The following is an 18,770-nucleotide window of genomic DNA, read 5'->3' as shown; positions in this document are numbered from 1 at the left end:
CTTCTGTTAAAGACTCAAAAGGAAATGTCACCCATGACCCTAATGTAATCAACAATGCTTTTAGGGACTTCTATAAAACCTTAGATTCATCACAAAATGATCCACCAGACAGTAACATAGATCAGTTTCTTAGTAATATCAACCTTCCAAAATTAAAAACCGAACAGGCAATGGCTCTGGATTCACCTCTTTCAATAGGAGAACTCCATGAAGCCCTTCAAAATATGCCTAGTAACAAATCCCCGGGACCAGATGGTTTTCCAGCAGAGTTCTACAAAGAATTTTGGACTGTTTTGGCACCTGCATTTCACAAAATGGTATTACAAGTTAAGCAGAATGGCAGATTATCCCCACACATGAACTCTGCTAACATTATCTTGCTACAGAAACCAGGAAAAGACCCCATACTTCCATCCAGCTACCGCCCAATATCTCTAATAAATGCAGACCTCAAAATAATTTGTAAAGCCCTCGCCAAAAGAATAGAAAAAATAACTCCACTTATAATACATCCTGACCAGACAGGTTTCATAAAGGGTAGACACTCATCCACTAACACACGCAGGCTAATTAATCTCATAGACTATTCTACCATCGACAACCTGGAAACCACAATAGTCTCTCTAGATGCAGAAAAAGCATTTGATCGAGTGAACTGGAAATTTTTATTCGCAGCATTAAACAAATATTTAGCAGCTGCTATCAGACAAGAAAGAAATATTAAAGGCATCCAACCCCAAAATATTGAGCATAAAATAAGTCTCTATGCTGATGATGTTTTACTTTTCCTTCAGAACTCTCAAACGTCTCTCACTCACACGATCACACTCATAAATAAATTCTCAGCACTTTCTGACTACTCTATCAATTGGTCTAAGACCACAGTTCTGCCCATTAACTGCAGAGTCCTGAATATACCTGCGATCACTTTACAGTCAGGAAATATCAGATATTTAGGCATAAACATTTCCTCCAGGCTCTCAGAGCTAACAAAGCTAAATTATGTGCAATTATTAAAGACAGTAGAGGATGATCTCTCTCGTTGGAAGTCCTTACCTATATCACTTATGGGGAGAGTTACATCCATTAAAATGATGATACTACCAAAAGTTAACTATTTGTTCTCAATGATCCCCATAAAACCATCTGCTACTTGGTTTAAGTCACTAGATTCTTGCATCTCCAAATTTCTGTGGAAAATGTTAATGCTTTTCCCCATACCCTCTCCCTTCTGGCTCCTGTACACAGCACACACTCACACATGAAGGGTTTTGGGGGCGTGTGTGTTCTGTGGGGTGTAGTGGATGGGGCCACGTAGGTGGTCCCCTTTGCCGCGCTCTGCAGCCCCCCGCCCCTGTTTTAATTACACCTTAGACATTACTACTTATCAAACACACTCACACACACACATTAGGTCTTGGGGGGTGGTTACACTGAGTGGCATCTGGTGGGCGGGGCTCTTTGGGTCTGTAGGCTGCACAGAGGGCCGCACTCCCAGTTCTACAAGTTTGGCTGCCCCTCAATTTTAATCGCTCACTATTAGAAAATACTGAAGAGCCAGAGGGGCGAGGGGAGGGGTCTTCCTACACCCTTGTTGCTTGGTTGCTGCCCGGGGTGGGAGGGGCCGGGAGGAAGAGTTGTTCTGCTGGGTCGAGGTCTGTGGTGGCCCCAGATGTGGCCGCTGTGCCACACCCCAGTGGAGTTGAGTAAGGGGGAACAGGATGCATGTGCTGTTTGAGTGTGTGTTTATTTATCTTATTTTTAGGGCCCGACTTGCAAGGCAGCAAAGCCCTATTGCATCTGAGGGAGTTATTCTCGTTTATGTTTCTTTATTTATCAGACGCTTTTATCCAAAGCGACTTACAAATGAAGATATAACAGCTACATAAAAAGCTAACAATAAACTATATAGAAGGAACCCAGGAGTCCGACTCTGTCAGAGGGGACAGAGTAGAGATAGGGTGCAGGCATAGAAGGAAGAGCAGAAAGATAAAGTGCAGAGTTAGAGGGGGGAGGGAAGTACAAGGTAAGTGCTGGGATAGGAGATGCTCTCTGAAGAGCTGGGTTTTCAGGAGCTTCTTGAAGATAGACAGGGACGCCCCTGTTCTGGTAGCGCTCGGTAGGTCATTCCACCATCGTGGGACGACACATGAACAGAGTTTGGATTGTCTTAGGCGTGGTGTAGGCACTGGGTGACTGTCAGGAAGAGGAGTCATAGTCCTAAAGTCAAGCCCGTGGTTCACCATCAACCTGTCCACGTTTCAAATACATTTTCCCCACTCAGCGACACACCCGCTGAGGACAAAACCCTGGTAATTGGCAGCTCTATAGTCAGAAACGTGGCATTAGCGACACCAGCGAATTTATTAGTCATCCAAAAACATGGCAACCCAGGGTTGAGACCAGGATGCAGAGTTGTAGTCTAACACACTTCTCTGCGGCTTCCCACCTGATGCTGCCCCCCCCTCAATCAAAAAACACAAAAGGAGCAAATCCTCTTGTGCAAAAAAAATTTTAAACAAAAACTTTAACTGAACAAAAACATCAAACTATTAAATGTGGTTTGCTGAATATTAGATCTCTCCCTTTGAAGTCTCTGTTAGTGAATGATTTGATCTGTGATCATCATATTGATATATTTTGTCTTACAGAAACCTGGCTGCAGCAGGAGGATCATGTTAGCATTAATGAATCAACTCCCTCTGACTATTTAAATGTTCACGTTCCTCCAACCACAGGTAGAGGAGGAGGAGTGGCAGCTATCTTCAGATCAGGGTTCCTAATCAGTCCTAGACCCAAGATTAGTTTTAGCTCTTTTGAATCTCTGATTCTCAGTTTTTCCCACCCAAAGTGGAAATCACAAAAACCTCTTGTGTTTGTTGTTGTGTATCGTCCACCTGGCCCTTATTCTGAGTTTCTGTCTGAATTCTCAGAGTTTTTATCCCAGTTAGTGCTGAGTACAGATAAAGTCATTGTAGTGGGTGACTTTAATATTCATGTAGATGTTGAAAATGACAGCCTAAATATTAACTTTAATTCTATATTAGACTCTATTGGATTTTCTCAAAGTGTTCACAGACCTACTCACTGCCTTAATCATACCCTTGACCTTGTGCTGACTTATGGCATTGAGAGTGAACAGTTAACAGTGTTCCCTCATAACTCTGTCTTGTCTGACCATTTTTTAATAACTTTTGAATTTACATTACTTGACTCTACGGCTTCTGAGAAGAATTCTACATATAGAAGGTGTCTGTCAGAGAATGCTGTAACCAGATTTAAAGAGTTGATTTCATCATCCTTTTCTTCACTGCCATGTGCTGATATGACAGAGGACGGCTACCTAAATTTTACTCCAGTAGAACTTGACTCTCTTGTTGACAGCACTATAGCTTCAATGCGTACAACACTGGACAATGTTGCCCCTCTGAAAAGGAAGGTAATCAGTCAGAAGAGGTTGGCTCCTTGGTATAATTCACAGCTGTGTGCGTTAAAGCAGACTGCAAGAAAGCTGGAGAGACAGTGGCGTTCCTCTATTTTAGAAGAGTCTCAATTAGTCTGGAAAGATAGTTTAATAACGTATAAGAAAGCACTTCGTAAAGCTAGAACTGCTTATTACTCATTATTGATAGAAGAGAATAAGAATAATCCCAGGTTTCTTTTCAGCACTGTTGCCAGGCTGACAAGGAATCCGAGCTCTGTTGAGCCATGTATTCCTTTAACTCTCAGCAGTGATGATTTCATGAGATTCTTCATCAATAAAATTGTTTCTATCAGAGAGAAGATTAATGGAATCGTTCCCACTATTATCACTGATGTATCATCAAGTAGAGCAGCTTTAGAAGTATCTTTCGAACCTGAATTGTATTTAGACAGCTTCTGTCCAGTTGATCTCTCTGAGCTAACAACAGCAATAGTCTCTTCTAAACCATCAACTTGTATTTTAGACCCAATCCCAACCAGACTGTTCAAGAAGGTTTTCCCCTTAATTGACACTTCCATATTGGATTTGATCAATCGGTCTTTGTTGATAGGATATGTACCTCAGACTTTTAAGGTTGCTGTAATTAAACCTTTACTTAAAAAACCTACTCTTGATTCAGAAGTGTTGGCTAATTATCGACCTATATCCAATCTCCCTTTTTTGTCTAAAGTTCTTGAAAAAATAGTTGCAGTTCAACTTTGTGATCATTTACATAGAAATAATCTGTTTGAAGAGTTTCAGTCAGGATTCAGAGTGCATCATAGCACAGAAACAGCACTGGTGAAAGTTTTGGCAATATAGTGTGTGTGTATATATATATATATACACACACACATACACACAATATAAAAAAAAAAAAAATAGGAAAAATTGCCAAGTTGAATACTTTTGCCAGTGACTGTAGATTTTCAGCATTAGGGGATCAGAATTATATGTCCAAACATTGCTTTTGCAGACAGTGATCTGTTCCTGTGAAATATGTCAATGCATTGAAATTGAAATTGAAAGTGACGAATCACCTTCCAGATATATTCCACTCCATGATTAAACAATTACATCAAATATGTCACCGAACAACAATAACAATGTATCCAACCAAATTCAGGAATTGTTATGTGAATCAATATAAGTGGGTGAGGGACAGCAGGCTAAAGGGATGAAAATATTGGTCACACTGCACAGCAGTTCTGCAGTCAAAACGGTTCTAATGAAGCACAAAGAAATGAGCAGAAAAGTCTCACAAAGACAGTGTCCACTCCAAGTGACAATACAGTCACCAGGTAAAGGATTCAACCCACTTCACATGGTCAATGCAATGGAGGTGAAATCATTTTGCTTACGACTGTAAATGTCCTGCAGGCGCAATCAGCACAGAACTGACTGAGACCAGAAAGGCCCTGGTACTCCAATCCACAGGAAAAGTGTCAAAAGTTCAAGTTTAAGTAGTAGGGAATCCCCTTCAAACCTACTGATGGGAACAGTAATGTTACACTGTAGGGAAGCAACCCGTTTATTCTGCCACCACTGATTCTACATGTGCTGCCTCTCATACCTCATCCTCATGTCCAGTTTGGCTCTTGTGGACTTCTCCCGTTTCCAAATCTTCAAAGTCACCATACAGCTCCTCTAAGTAAAGCAGAACAAACAAGTACACTGATATGATTCTTTGTACATAATCTCAGAATAAAAAGGGGCACAGTGGATATGAATGAGGGGAAAAAAAGAATATATTACTATCATCCTAAAAATCAGGGTTAATGAAATCAGACCACAGATCCAAAGTAGTCCCAAAAATCAAATTAGTATTCATGCTGCGTTCCTAAACGTCTACAATGTGCTGCTTTCTAAACTCTTCTTACCATCATCCCTCAGCAGCGTGGCTGCATCTTGGCCTTCATCCCACTTCCCCGTCACAAAACAATCCCTGATTGATTTCAACATCTAAAAAAAAAAAAGAAAAAAGACATCAGATGGACTCATGTTAATTCAATCTCATATCTTGTGATTTTCTAAACTTCTTTACAGATCAACAACACAAGGTACATCAGCTGTCTCAGTATGGACAAGAAGAAAGGAACAACCTTACCTCTTCCAAATCCCAGTTGTGGGGGGTGTCAGGGTTGAAACGGGAGCAGTCTAGAGCGTTGGCCTGAAACTTTTTGCTCTTCTGAGGGCGGCTGACTCGAAACAGCCCACCCAGTTCTTCCTCCTCATCCTCAGAAGCATCTGCCTCTGCGACTGCAAAACAAAGAAGACAAGATTTTTGAAGAGACTGATCACATCTGATCGCATCAGCTTATATTGAAACCACATTTTTAAATATTTACCAAAACTGATTGATATGCAGTTCTTTTTGGTTGCTATGGCAGCAAGCAATGCTTCCGAATTTGTTTCTCACGTATTGTTTCAATAGATCAAGCAACAATATCCTGACAATTTCAAAATACAACTGAAATATATATATATATATATATATATATATATATATATATAGTCCGGAGTAAAGTTCTGAGCTTCGTGTCCCAGACTGGACCACTTGTTTTAGACATGGAGGTGACTGTAAAAATGAATTCTTACTATCCTGCAGTCATTCATCAGTAGGCCTTTGCACGTTTCTGCAGTTTAGTTCCCTCCTGACATTTCCGTTTCAGTCCACTTCAACATGTCAGTGCTTCCCAGTTGCTTGGCCTGTTCTTAACAAACTTCTGGGTTGACAAGCTTCTCTTACTGGTGACCTAAGTTAGATACTGAGCAACTGATTAAAATGGTTTAACCTAACCTACAGACTGTTAAAGTTGCAGTGAAGCAGACTGAATCTACTGTAGTATAAATAAAACTACTGCACTACCTTATTTAGAGGAACTTGACAGAACTTAATGTAAATATAAGAATCTGTTATTTTCTGTTTAAAGGTTACAAAATAACATTTTTTCCCCCAAAACCCTCTTTATTGCTACATCATTAGATAAATGAAAACAACTCGACAAAAGAAAGTGTGTGGGGGGTGTGACATCAGGTGGAAACTATCTGTTGCAAACGAGAGGCTGTGCAGTTCCAAATGTTAAAAAGGGTAGAACGTTCACATGTTGAGAAGATTTGGTAAAAACAGTATCAATAAGCAGCCTTTTTATCTGTTAAGCACATGAGGCCGTGATCAGCCACTCCAGCAATGATCCGCAGTGACAAAAACAGGAGGTGCTACAAACATTCCAACAGAGGACAACTGTACCTGTGCTGCTCTGAAGCATAACAGAAGCACCAAACACCCATCTGCTTTGTTTCTGTACTGCATGTTGTGTGAATGGTATCAGTCTTACTTTCAAATCATATTTCTTCTCAACTGTGTGCGTAGATGCAACCAAAGTGTGTACCTGAACCATAAACCACTTTTCTCAGATTTGGGGCAGCTTCTTGTTGCCGTAGAAACACCTCTGCAGCTTTCTGCTGCAGACCTTCCTTCCATCTAAGAGCCCCTGAGGATGCAAACAGAAAATAGATGAAGCCACATGATGGAGGATACACCGAGGTTCCACCCTTTCTCCCCCACAGCAGACTGTACGAGAGTGACGTTGAATAATATTTATCTTCTGCACTTGAGTTTTTATGAGTTTGCACCAAATGTATTTTTCATTTTCATGTGTCAAGCACAGTGTCGTTTCTCATGAATCTAATGGTCTGTGTAAAGAGCTGCTGAGTTGAGTTAAACAGCAGGTTTTCAGCAGCTCAACCTATGTTCCAGTACACTTTCTTTTCTTGGGGTGGGGCAGGAAACAAACAGCATCCACCTGGTTTTCAAAGGGATGTTTTGTTACCAAATATGGAACGTTGATAAATACAGATTTTTGTAACAATTCAAACTGATTTAAGAACATTTTTTGCATGAGGTTGTAAAATGAGTTCACTGCATCATGACTTCTTGCCTCTTCTTTGCTCTGATTAAAAAGATGAAAACTGACTGAGCAGAAAAATTAAAACTCCATCCTCCACATACACCAAATAACTCATTTAAAGTAAATAGGAGGAAACTCACCCTGCTCTTCCTCCTCACTCTCTCTCTCATTTTGTTCCTTCATCACATCTTCAGCTGCACTGATCTCCTCTTCTACAGATTCATCTTCCTGTTCTTCTACATCGTCACCCTCCTCCTCCTCTTCAGAACAGTGTCCAGAGTCTCCTGTTCTGCCACCATCCTCCTCACTCAGCTCCAGCTCGTCATCACTGTCTGCAAAAGCTGGCAGCTCAGCGGCCACCTCCCGCTCTTCCTTTTTCTCTTCCACTTTCTGTTTCTTTTTCGGTGGATGGCCACCACCTGTACTTTGTTCACATTTGGCTCTTGCCTTGTTGAGAAATACAGACAAATCATCATCGTCATCTTTGTCCTCTTCAAGTTCAGCCAGGTCACTTTCGTCGCTGTCATCATCCTCATCATCACTAGGCCCACTAGCATCATCTTCCTCTTTCTCCTCGGCGAAGACCACCTTCCTTCTTTCTCTTTGGATGTTGGAATCCCAAACACATTTCTCCTGAAGCCGATTATGCGCTCTACCATACACACACGCATAAAAACTAAATTAGACCAATTCAAATTCAAAAACAATGTCCTAGCTAAAGAAACCAACAGATTGCACCGAAACTTGTCTTCATGCTGTCTGATAATGTTACCAAATGGAAGCATGTATAAAGTAAAAAGAATCGGTCCAAGCACAGAACCCTGAGGAACTCCATGACTTACTCCAATGTGTGAGGAAGATTCTTCATTTACAAGAACAAACTGGAATCTATCAGATAAATATGACTTAAACCAGCCTAATGCAGTTCCTTTAATCCCAATAACATGTTCAAGTCTCTGTAACAGAATGCTGTGATCGATCGTATCAAATGCAGCACTGAGATCCAACAGGACAAACACAGAAACAAGTCCGCTATCAGAGGCTAAGAGGAGATCATTGGTAACTTTCACCAGTGCTGTTTCTGTGCTATGATGCACTCTGAATCCTGACTGAAACTCTTCAAACAGATTATTTCTATGTAAATGATCACAAAGTTGAACTGCAACTATTTTTTCAAAAACTTTAGACAAAAAAGGGAGATTGGATATAGGTCGGTAGCCAACACTTCTGAATCAAGACTAGGTTTTTTAAGTAAAGGTTTAATTACAACAACCTTAAAAGTCTGAGGTACATATCCTGTCAACAAAGACCGATTGATCAAATCCAATATGGAAGTGTCAATTAAGGGGAAAACCTCCTTGAACAGTCTGGTTGGGATTGGGTCTAAAATACAAGTTGATGGTTTAGAAGAGACTATTGCTGTTGTTAGCTCAGAGAGATCAACTGGGCAGAAGCTGTCTAAATACAAATCAGGTTCTAAAGATACTTCTGAAGCTACTCTACTTGCTATGATACATCAGTGGTAATAGTGGGAACGATTCCATTAATCTTCTCTCTGATAGAAACAATTTTATTGATAAAGAATCTCATGAAATCATCACTGCTGAGAGCTAAAGGAATACATGGCTCAACAGAGCTCGGACTCTTTGTCAGCCTGGCAACAGTGCTGAAAAGAAACCTGGGATTATTCTTATTCTCTTCTATCAATAATGAGTAATAAGCAGTTCTAGCTTTACGAAGTGCTTTCTTATACGTTACTAAACTATCTTTCCAGACTAATTGAGACTCTTCTAAATTAGAGGAACGCCACTGTCTCTCCAGCTTTCTTGCAGTCTGCTTTAAAGCAGCTGTGAATTATACCAAGGAGCCAACCTTTTCTGACTGATTACCTTCCTTTTCAGAGGGGCAACATTGTCCAGTGTTGTACGCATTGAAACTGTATTGCTGGAGTAAAATTCAGGTGGCTGATCATATTTGCACATGGCAGTGAAGAAAAGGACGATGGAATTAACTCTTTAAATCTGGTTACAGCATTCTCTGACTTTATGTATCGGAACATAATAAAAATCATCAGGTCCTTCCCAGGTCTTGGGATTCAAAAAAATAAATAAATACATTAACAACAACAACATGTGACATATCAAACTTATCTGTCAGACAGATGGCCTCACATTTGACTCTGGAATACTTTGGTATCCAGAGGAGTTCATGGTGGACTCAATGACTGCAAGGTGCCCAGGTCCTGAACAAGCCCAGATATATATATATATATATATATATATATAGGCCCAAGAGTCCGTTACACCAAGAGGCACCACCCAAACAAGCAACACCATGAAGACCGAGGAGCTATGCAAACGGTTCAAGAGAAACGGTATCATTTCAAGACCTGCTAAGGACCACATGATTTTTCCATTATGTCCTGATATGCAAAACTTTATAACTGAAAGAAAGTGGTCATTCTTTTTCACATGACTGAACATGCATATCATTTGCTGTTATGGGCATAGAGACTATGTAATTTTTAGGTTAATAATTCTCCAAGAACCTCAATACATTTTTATGTATAAAAGTACCGTGTCTCACCTGTTCTGCTCATTGATGTCCGTGTGGTCCAGGGTGGCTGAGCTGCTAAAGAGACACACCTTACTAGCAGCAATCTTGGCATCTAGAGTGGCATGTGTGTCAATGAGAGACTGGACCAATTCAGTTGTTGGCCGCACCTCCTCCTTTAAAAGGGTCAGAAGAACATGGTTCGAAACAGGCAATTTGTCATCTATGTTAAAGAGTCCAGCACAAGCCCAAAGACAACAATCCTGGTAGTGAAAATAAAAGGACAAATACCTGCTTCAGATTGACGTGGTTGGCAGGGAGGTCAATATAAACAGCATCTTTGTCATACACAACTCCTCCGACCCCAGCCATGGGTGCATAGAGCAGACGTTCCTTCTCGTTCAGTGCTCTCTTCTTTTGAGCATCTGGCAATGGACATGGGTCAGGGAGGAAGTTCACATCAGTCACCTGAAAGTCTCCTACACCTGCGGAGATAGTAAAATAAAAAAAATAAATAAACCACCAAGGATCTTCATGGCATAATATTTTTGGAGTATGACATACAGCAGAAACTTTCACATGAGAGGACTACACAACATACCTGGGATATGGACCTGGCCTTTGTTTTTCAAATGTGTCCCTCTCAGGTAGCCATAGAGAGACACAGTCCGGTCACACTTAGGGTCTGTCCTGACCTTCTCAGGATCTGTTAAGTCCTCCATACTGCAGAAAGGGGGACAGGGACCATATGATTGAGTGGTCGTAAAGATAAAATCATACATGAACTATGATAGAGGGTGCCAGAGGTGGAGGCAGGACAAGACACAATAGCAGATTCGGCAAACAAACTCACCTAAACAGTCCAACAATCACTAAAAATGCCAGCAAAAACAAGGCCATACCAGCTAACACCTAAAATGGCCGTCTGGTTTCAAAAGGCTCACATGGATCACACCCTCTACTTAAATGTATCCTGGATTTCTTCCTTGCTTCTTCGAAGAGTCTGTTTACCCTGAGTGCTCCCCCTGCTGGGCCCCCAGCTACTGTTGCTTCTTCTAATCCAAATCCACTGACTGGACTTTACTGCCTCATCTGACACTTCCTTTACCATTTTCCTTACACTCTGTCCACTTATACCCAACTCCCTCAACAATGAGACAGACTGCAACGAATTCTCTGCATCCTACTTCCACTGGACATATCCTAACTTTCCATCCTCACTGCTCTGCTTCTGCTCCCAACTCCACATACCCAAGCTTTTTCCTTTCATATGCTTCTGCCACTAATTCCTCCCAAGGAACAGTCAGCTCTATGAAATAGACTCTCATTCTATTCCTAGACCACAAGACTATATCAGGCCTTAGGTTTGTAGAGGCTATTTCCTGGCGAACAACAAGCTTTCCTCCTAAACCACCGTGCATCTCCCAAATCACAAGCATCCTCTAAGCTGCCTAGCCTCCTTATTATCTTATTAACTTTCTCCCCCTCTTGAACAAACTGAATTGTAACTCTCCTCACCTTAGACCCTCTTAAATTGATGTATATCAGCCTTGTGACAGACTAACCTTACAACCTGACAGAATGTGCTTTGAAGTTGCAGTACCTGAACAAACCGAACATAACAGGTCTCCATTTCTGGGGAGTTGGCAATACATCATATGTTGCCCCTATCAAAAATCTAATTCTCCTTTCCTCCATACTCCACAGCTCTTTCCAACTAAGCTTTTCCTTCTCTGCACCTTCCCAATTCAACCATTGTCCCTGATTAGCCTGAGCCACTGCCTTTGTACCCCTTAACATTTCCTCCTATCTACTAAGACAGGAGGAAATGTTGACGATGTATGGCTGTGTCCGCATATATCTCGCTGTGTGTGTGTTTCTGTTTTCCAGAGTGCAGAGCATTGTTTTATTAGGTCTCGGTTTAAAATATTTTTCACACTTGACAAGATATGTGAGGGATGGATGTCAATTGTGAGATGCATCACTGTATGCAATACATCATGCATCATAATCATGGTGGCCTGACGGTTTCTCCTGCAGTGCTGCCTGAGGGCTCCGAGCTCATCCCACAGTGCTTTCTGTCCTTGGCCTTTCCACACTGAGACTTCCCCAGACTCCCTGAATCTGTTCCCAATATTCTGCTCTGTAGATGCTGAAAGACCAAAGTTCTTTACAGTCTGACTCTGAGGAATATTTCCTGAACTTATTGATGATTCTCTGATGGAGTTTGGCCCAAAGCGGTGAGCCACGACCCATCCTTGTTGGAGAGGCTGAACCTTTGGTGGAAGCTGCTTTTATACCCAATCCTGACACCCTCACCTGTCAGCAGGTAACCTGCTGATTTTGGAATTTTAAAAAACACTGTTACTTGCATATCTTATAAATTCTTACTTTTCCTTTCAAACAACTTTTCTTTGAAAATATTCAAGTTCGTCAGTGAAGATGCTAAACGCATTTCCTCTGACTCATTTCTGTTAAATAAAGGTTCAAACCAATGAAAACTTACAGACTTAAGTTTTTGTTCCATTCCTTTTAGGAAATGGTGTTTGCACAAAGAGCTGTTATGCTGCAGTCTGCGGGTACCACTCACCGGTCAACCAGCACATAAGGGTGGGAGGTCTGCCACACCAGAGGACGAAACTTCATGACAGAGATAAAACGGCCGAGGTTCTTCACTTCCTGAGTCTGATATTCACCATACACCATACCTGACAGGTAGAACAGTTTGGCTCCCTGAAGGATTTAAACAAAACATGTGAACAAACAGCTGATTACAATTATCATCACGCTGTGTTTTGTCTTGATGTACAAGAATCTGAATATGAGCAGGGGGACATCTAAGCAGTAAAGACCCTGATCTCTGTACCTGGTACACCTCTGTCCAGAAGCGATGCTTAAGGGTTTTCTTAGTCTTCCTCAATGTCTTGTTGTTCTTGAATGAATCTAGGTGAGTCAGTACACCCATGATACGGGGGAAACCGTGTACTTGACAGATGTTGAGAAACTCAAATGTCTCCATCTCAAAACCAAAGCTGGCATCGATCAACATCAAAACCTGGAGACAAAAAAAAAGAAAGAAAAACTTACTTTATAACAGGTACATACTGAGAAAAGTGCTGTTGTGCAACACTGTCCATTCATGCATTTCAATATAAAATGTAAAACTTACAAGATCAGCAACCTTGGCGAGATCTATCATTGTGTTTATATCATTGTTACACTCCATGAAAATCAAACGACGCTTCTTGCCTGAAAATGCAAAAAGAAGGGTTTACACAAAAAATATAGTTCCATGTTCAGGCCCAATGGTCTCCAAAAGGTCACTTATTTCCTGTTTTTATCTTTTCAGATTTCACCATCCACTGTCACTTCAGAGAAGCATCCATTGATGTGCAAGATAAAAACTGACTAAAGAAAACTAAATCTAAGAAACTTCGAATCAGACTCATGCTGCTTTACATTGCAGCTCAGAGACTGCAGATCAGAGTGCAGGGCAGCCATCTTTTCAAACATGCTTTTTACTCTTTAATAGGACACATCCCATCTGCCTTTACCGAGAAGTGGTGGAAACAGTACACAGACAGTACAGTCTACGGCCCCCAACGCTACCAGATGCGTTATGGGGGATTTCAATCGGTGTATACTTTTATCGGGGTGTCACCTGCCCTACCAGGAATATGACAACTTTGGACCTTTGTTACGGCTCCGTTAAGGGGACTTAGAAATCTCTTTGAAAAGCTCCTCTTAAGCAAATTTGACCACAGTCTTGTTTATTTGGTTCCTACATACAAATTGGTCCAGAAAGAAGTATTGTTTGGTGCCGGTGTGGTCAGCAGGATCTGTTCAGCGGCCCCAGGACTGCTTCATTTCCACTGACTGGGATTTGTAAATGTACACATGCCCTGATTTGGATGAACTCACAGAGACGGTCACTGCATATATACATTTTTGTATAGAGTAAATGACCTCAAGGAAATAGTTCATGTTTTTCCTCATAACAAACCATGGGTGTCTAAATCCCTTAAAACATCATCGATCTAGGGACAGGACAGACCCTCATCTTTAATCCGTTCAATATCACTCGCAGCAGGGAACTGCACAAGCAAGTTAAGAGGAAAAGATAAAAACAACTATATGGATGAAGTGCAAAACCTGCTATGTGCTGGTAATTCACACCCTGAGTGGGATGGCGTTAAACTTTGAAAAAAAAAAAAAAAAAAGGCACCAATCTCTCTTGCTTGCAAGTCTGACTCGCCAATGATTTCATAGTCTTTTATAATCGTTTTAATATTCATGATTTTAGCGAGGAACACTCCAACCTCACAGCAGAGCAGTAAATATTGATATTAATCATTGATGAACCTTCGGTTTGCAGGCTTTTCAGGGGGGCGAAAGAGAGGAAAAGTCCTGGTTCAGATAATATCAGTGGTCTGATCTTATCCCGTGTGCCACTCAGGGGAAACATGACCCCAGGGCAGGCAGAGGTGTGTAGGATGCAGCATGCACCCTTCTCCATACAATCCTGGGATTCCCTGAATGGGACTAATCATTTTGTGTGCTTGCTTTTTATTGACTTTTCCTCTGCTTTTAATTGTATCCAACTTCATATTTTAGCTTATAGACTCATCAGCACTTTTAATATTAACCCTTGTCTCATTGATTGAATTATTCCCTACAGAGTGAGAGTGAACAGTGCTTTCTCTAATGTTCTTCTATCATTCACTGGCTCCTGACAGGGCTGCGTCTTATCTAGGCTTTTATTTGCTTTATACACAAACACTCACAGGGAAACACACATAACTAAATTTGCTGATGATTCGGCCATTGTGTCTTTACTTGACAAAAACTCAATGGACCATGACCCAATTGTGCAGGACTTTTCAGAATGGTGTGTGCAATCCAAACTCAGCATAAATACTTTTAAGACAAAATACATGATGATTGACTTTTGCAGGAAATCCTTACCTGCCGCCCCCACCAGCATCCAGGCTATGTTCCCACTTACGTCAGCGTCTGTATTTTTATTGCCAACTGAGGAGTTTTAATGTCTACTGTTCTTTTATTCAGTCACTTTGAACCTATTCTTTTATATGCTGGTTTGGGTCTCTCACAAACAAAAAGAGGATGGACTTCATCATTAAACCATGCAGCTTGTTTGTTGGGAGGTCTTTTAACGACCTCACCAGTTTATGCTAGGCCAGGGCGTCACCTACGCAGTGTTTAAAGAGTATTAAAGAAAAAATTATGTCCTACCACGATTCAGGACAAATAGATTTAAAAACTCTTTTGTTCCCGCCACCATTGCCCTCTCAACCCCCTAAATGGGAACTCCGGTATTTTTAAACCTGGACCTTATTTCTGGCATGAAATACGTTCATCTACTCACCCAGAACAGTTTGGTGAAAGTCGGCGTCCTTCAGAAGATATTTAGATAACTGGAGATCCATATAACGGAGTGAACGGGGCTTAGAGGATGCAGCCTCTAAATAAGGCATTATCTGTCTTTATTTCACCAATACTTTAAGAAGAATGAATGAATGAACGTGTGCTATAGCTCTGTTAGCTCATAGCTGCTGTTAGCTCAGAGCTCTGTTAGCTCATAGCTCTGTTAGCTCATAGCTCTGTTAGCTCATAGCTCTGTTAGCTCATAGCTCTGTTAGCTCATAGCTTGCAGCTAAAGGAGAGCTAACGGAGGGATTTCTACACAGGCACTCTACTGGGACTGTCTGCTGGGACACAATAGTCAATTACTCACTGATGCGTCAAAAGTATCTGCACCTATTCTTATAGGTTGCGACGGCTTTTACTTTGGAGTGGCCCATTGAATAGCTAATCAAATTCTGAAAACAACAGTGTGCAGGTTGAGGGGTTTTCTCTTCTTCCATATATGGAAAATGTAACACGTAAAAAGCTTCAGAAGTAGTCTAGCTTCTTGAGTTGCAAATTACGGTGTATTTTCTGCCTTCTGAAATGTAATCATTTGTGTGCTGGACATATTTTGATACCATTTTCTCTTTTGCTTTTCCAACTGTCCTTTTAGGTACATACACACACACATTGTGTGTTTTGTATGCTGGCGTTCTTTTATCTTTGCTGTCCATTACAAAATAAATTGCCCTAAGGGGACAATGAAGTAACCTTGAACTTTAAACAAGTCAGAAAAAAACATTTGAAATAATGTCCCATATTTACACACCAGTCCAAGGCCGAACTTACCGGAGACAATGGTCACAGGTCCACATATATCGCCAAGCTTCTGCCGAGTAAAATTCTTGATCAGACAGCGGATCAGTGTACTTTTTCCCACCTTGGGAGGTCCGACAACTACAATCACAACTGGAGGAGGTTCTATAGGAGTTCGGTCTACAAGAGGGATGTGGTGTTTTTTGGTTTTTATGTCCTGTGCTCTGAAGAAAAAAAAAAAATCAACAATTAAAAAAAAATTAAAAAGTAAAAAAAAATCACTGGGAAATGTTTTTTCTGACACAATGAGCAGCAGGTCTGAGCCTCGGGACTCACCTGTGGAAGGTTTTTGCCATGCGGACAGCAGACTGAACTGCAAATGCTTTGGGGTTGCGTCTCCGTTCATTATCCTCTGCTGATACTTCCTGCTTCTTGAGCTTCTTCTTCTGTGCTTTTGGTCCACTGTGCTTCTGTTGATGCTTCCTTTGTTTTTTAACTTTCCCATCCATTCTGTCCTCTGTGAAGCACAAATACTACATTTAACAGCAATTTCAATACAAAATTAGGTGGCCAGTTCACATCTGTTACAACTGACAAATATATCAAATGTTCTTTCTATTTCTGAAAAATAAAACTTTCAATAAATTCCTGTAAAATTAAAGACATATAGGCTGGACATTTGGAATCTACCAAATATTCTCTTGTGTAAGTCCATTGCACAAGTTTCAGCTCAAAAGCAAACATGGCTTTGTTGATAAAACACTTCTGGATTCACATCTTCAACTTTTCACATAAAACAAAATGGTAAAAACAATTACTAAATAACAATAGAGGACCAGTGGAAAAAGGCCCAAACTGCCAGACTGTATGGTTCAGAGGTTATTAAATGATCGCTCCAACACCCCAGTCATCCCTGTTCCAACTCCTTTAATTTGTATTTCCAGTTTATTGCCCCACCCTCACCTTAATCTCTGCGACAGTCGGCTCTCTAACACCCTCCACCCAGCCTGTGCCTCTAAGGGAAAGCTGGAGCACACAGGGGTGGACCACCAGCATCCAGACAACCTCACTAATTAACCATGGTATGTGAAAACATGAACATTGTCTGCCTCATCACAGACAAGAAGGACAGGGATGAAATAAAGCAGAGTCAGGAGCCAGTAAGACCACATCCAGATCAGCGAGAGGACACCAAAGAACTGGTGATGGATTTCTGTCCCTAACACCCGGGAACATTTGGGTACTGGACCCTTACATGTGCCTGGGTGTAACCCTGAACAATAAACTGGGCTGGACACACAACACTGATGCACTTTAAAGGAAGAGCCACAACAGAGTCTACCTGCAGAGGAGACTTTAAATTTCAGGTGCCACACCTTAGGATCATTTAGACGCTGCTTTGAATCAGCCATTTCTATCAAGGTGCTGAGAGGAATAAAGAGATCAGAAATGCCAGCTCTGTCCTGGGGTGTCCCTCTGAGCCACAACTGGAAGGGGAGACATGAGGACACTGAGTATGTCATCATCAATGCATAAACCATAACTGCACTGGAAGCTTTTTAGTAACAAGCTGCTGCTTTCTACATATGTGCAGAAGCTTTACCTCAGAAACACTAAAACACTGTTTCTGTGGTGTTCTCCTTCACACAGCAGTGCCTGTTTTTCTAGTTCTTTTCATTCTGTATGTCAACATTTTATACTCTACATTTGTGCAGTTTTTACACCCATCTTACTTGGTATATAAGTGATTTAAAAGTTAGTCCGGTCGCGATTACGTTTTTCCTTCGAGATACCAAAATGCTTAAGTAGCATTTTTAAGTTTGTTTCTGAATCACTGACTGAATATTCTCTCACCCACATGGCTAGACGTGTTCAGTGCTTATCCTGTGTTCAAACAGCGATAAACTCATTAGAAACCCATCCTACCTGGCGTGCACACAGGACCGCAGTGCGAGTAAAAGCGGGAACACACCGCTGCCGCGGGCACTTCTTAAAACAGCTGCTTCCACAAAAGTGTTGGTCTTAGTACCTGAATACTACAATATTCTCCCAGTCAATGTCTGCTTTCCGTACGTCTCACGTGTGAACTGTGACCTCTCGCCCGGAAGTATACCACTTTACCGAGCCGCGTCCTACCAAACCGAGTGCAAACAAAACATTGAAAGGTTCCGCACAGTGATATGTTTTTGCAATGGCGCCCTCTGTTGGCTAAGGGGAAAACTTGGAGAATGAACTGTTCCCTGGGCAGGTGAGTGCCTCATGAGTCATCACTGCCCATGACAGAAATAATAAAGAGGGAAAAAGAGTTGATATTAAAGAAGAAATTCTCCGACCTGACCTAGTAAACATATATATTAAGAGAGTAGATAGATAGATAACATAACTCCATCAATGTCTTCTTTAAAAATATGTGCAATTTGGAATCATTTGAAATTAGAATGAACTTGGATGTAATGTGTCTAATTCTGCTGTGTACTTTTCAGTTAAGTCCCTGTCTTGCGTAACAAAGCACGACTGTGCTACAAATAATTCTAATTCTTTTGAACTAGAAAAATATCATAACTATTTTTCACACAGTGACAAAACTTAACATGAGCCTCATGTTCTCAGAGCTGTAGTAATAAATGTACACCACTTGATGGCGCCAGCACACAAATTAC

At 41.1% G+C, this 18,770-nt stretch overlaps 1 protein-coding gene across 3 annotated transcripts in view; it reads right to left on the bottom strand.

The window, feature by feature from the left end:
* The window catches only part of bms1 (BMS1 ribosome biogenesis factor), a 28,687-nt gene extending 10,474 nt beyond the window's left edge, over positions 1 to 18,213 (bottom strand). For 2 of the 3 annotated variants that reach the window (XM_072373444.1, XM_072373446.1), the window contains exons 1-14: positions 18,140 to 18,213; positions 16,447 to 16,627; positions 16,144 to 16,334; positions 13,097 to 13,176; positions 12,794 to 12,982; positions 12,518 to 12,660; positions 10,529 to 10,650; positions 10,219 to 10,412; positions 9,961 to 10,103; positions 7,515 to 8,026; positions 6,856 to 6,957; positions 5,571 to 5,722; positions 5,344 to 5,425; positions 5,037 to 5,110 (exon numbers count right to left, since the gene is read on the bottom strand). In XM_072373444.1, the coding sequence (XP_072229545.1) occupies positions 5,037 to 5,110; positions 5,344 to 5,425; positions 5,571 to 5,722; positions 6,856 to 6,957; positions 7,515 to 8,026; positions 9,961 to 10,103; positions 10,219 to 10,412; positions 10,529 to 10,650; positions 12,518 to 12,660; positions 12,794 to 12,982; positions 13,097 to 13,176; positions 16,144 to 16,334; positions 16,447 to 16,619 (2,157 nt within the window). In that variant the 5' untranslated portion in view covers positions 16,620 to 16,627; positions 18,140 to 18,213. The other variant, XM_072373445.1, reaches the window with a different exon arrangement.
* Positions 18,214 to 18,770: the final 557 nt, after the last annotated feature.

The sequence above is a fragment of the Leuresthes tenuis genome, unplaced genomic scaffold (assembly GCF_036924035.1).
Source record: "Leuresthes tenuis unplaced genomic scaffold, fLeuTen1.0.hap1 SCAF_20, whole genome shotgun sequence".
In the NCBI taxonomy this organism is placed as follows: domain Eukaryota; kingdom Metazoa; phylum Chordata; class Actinopteri; order Atheriniformes; family Atherinopsidae; genus Leuresthes; species Leuresthes tenuis.
Note: the sequence above shows the minus strand (reverse complement) of the source record. Positions and strands in the feature narration are given on the sequence as shown.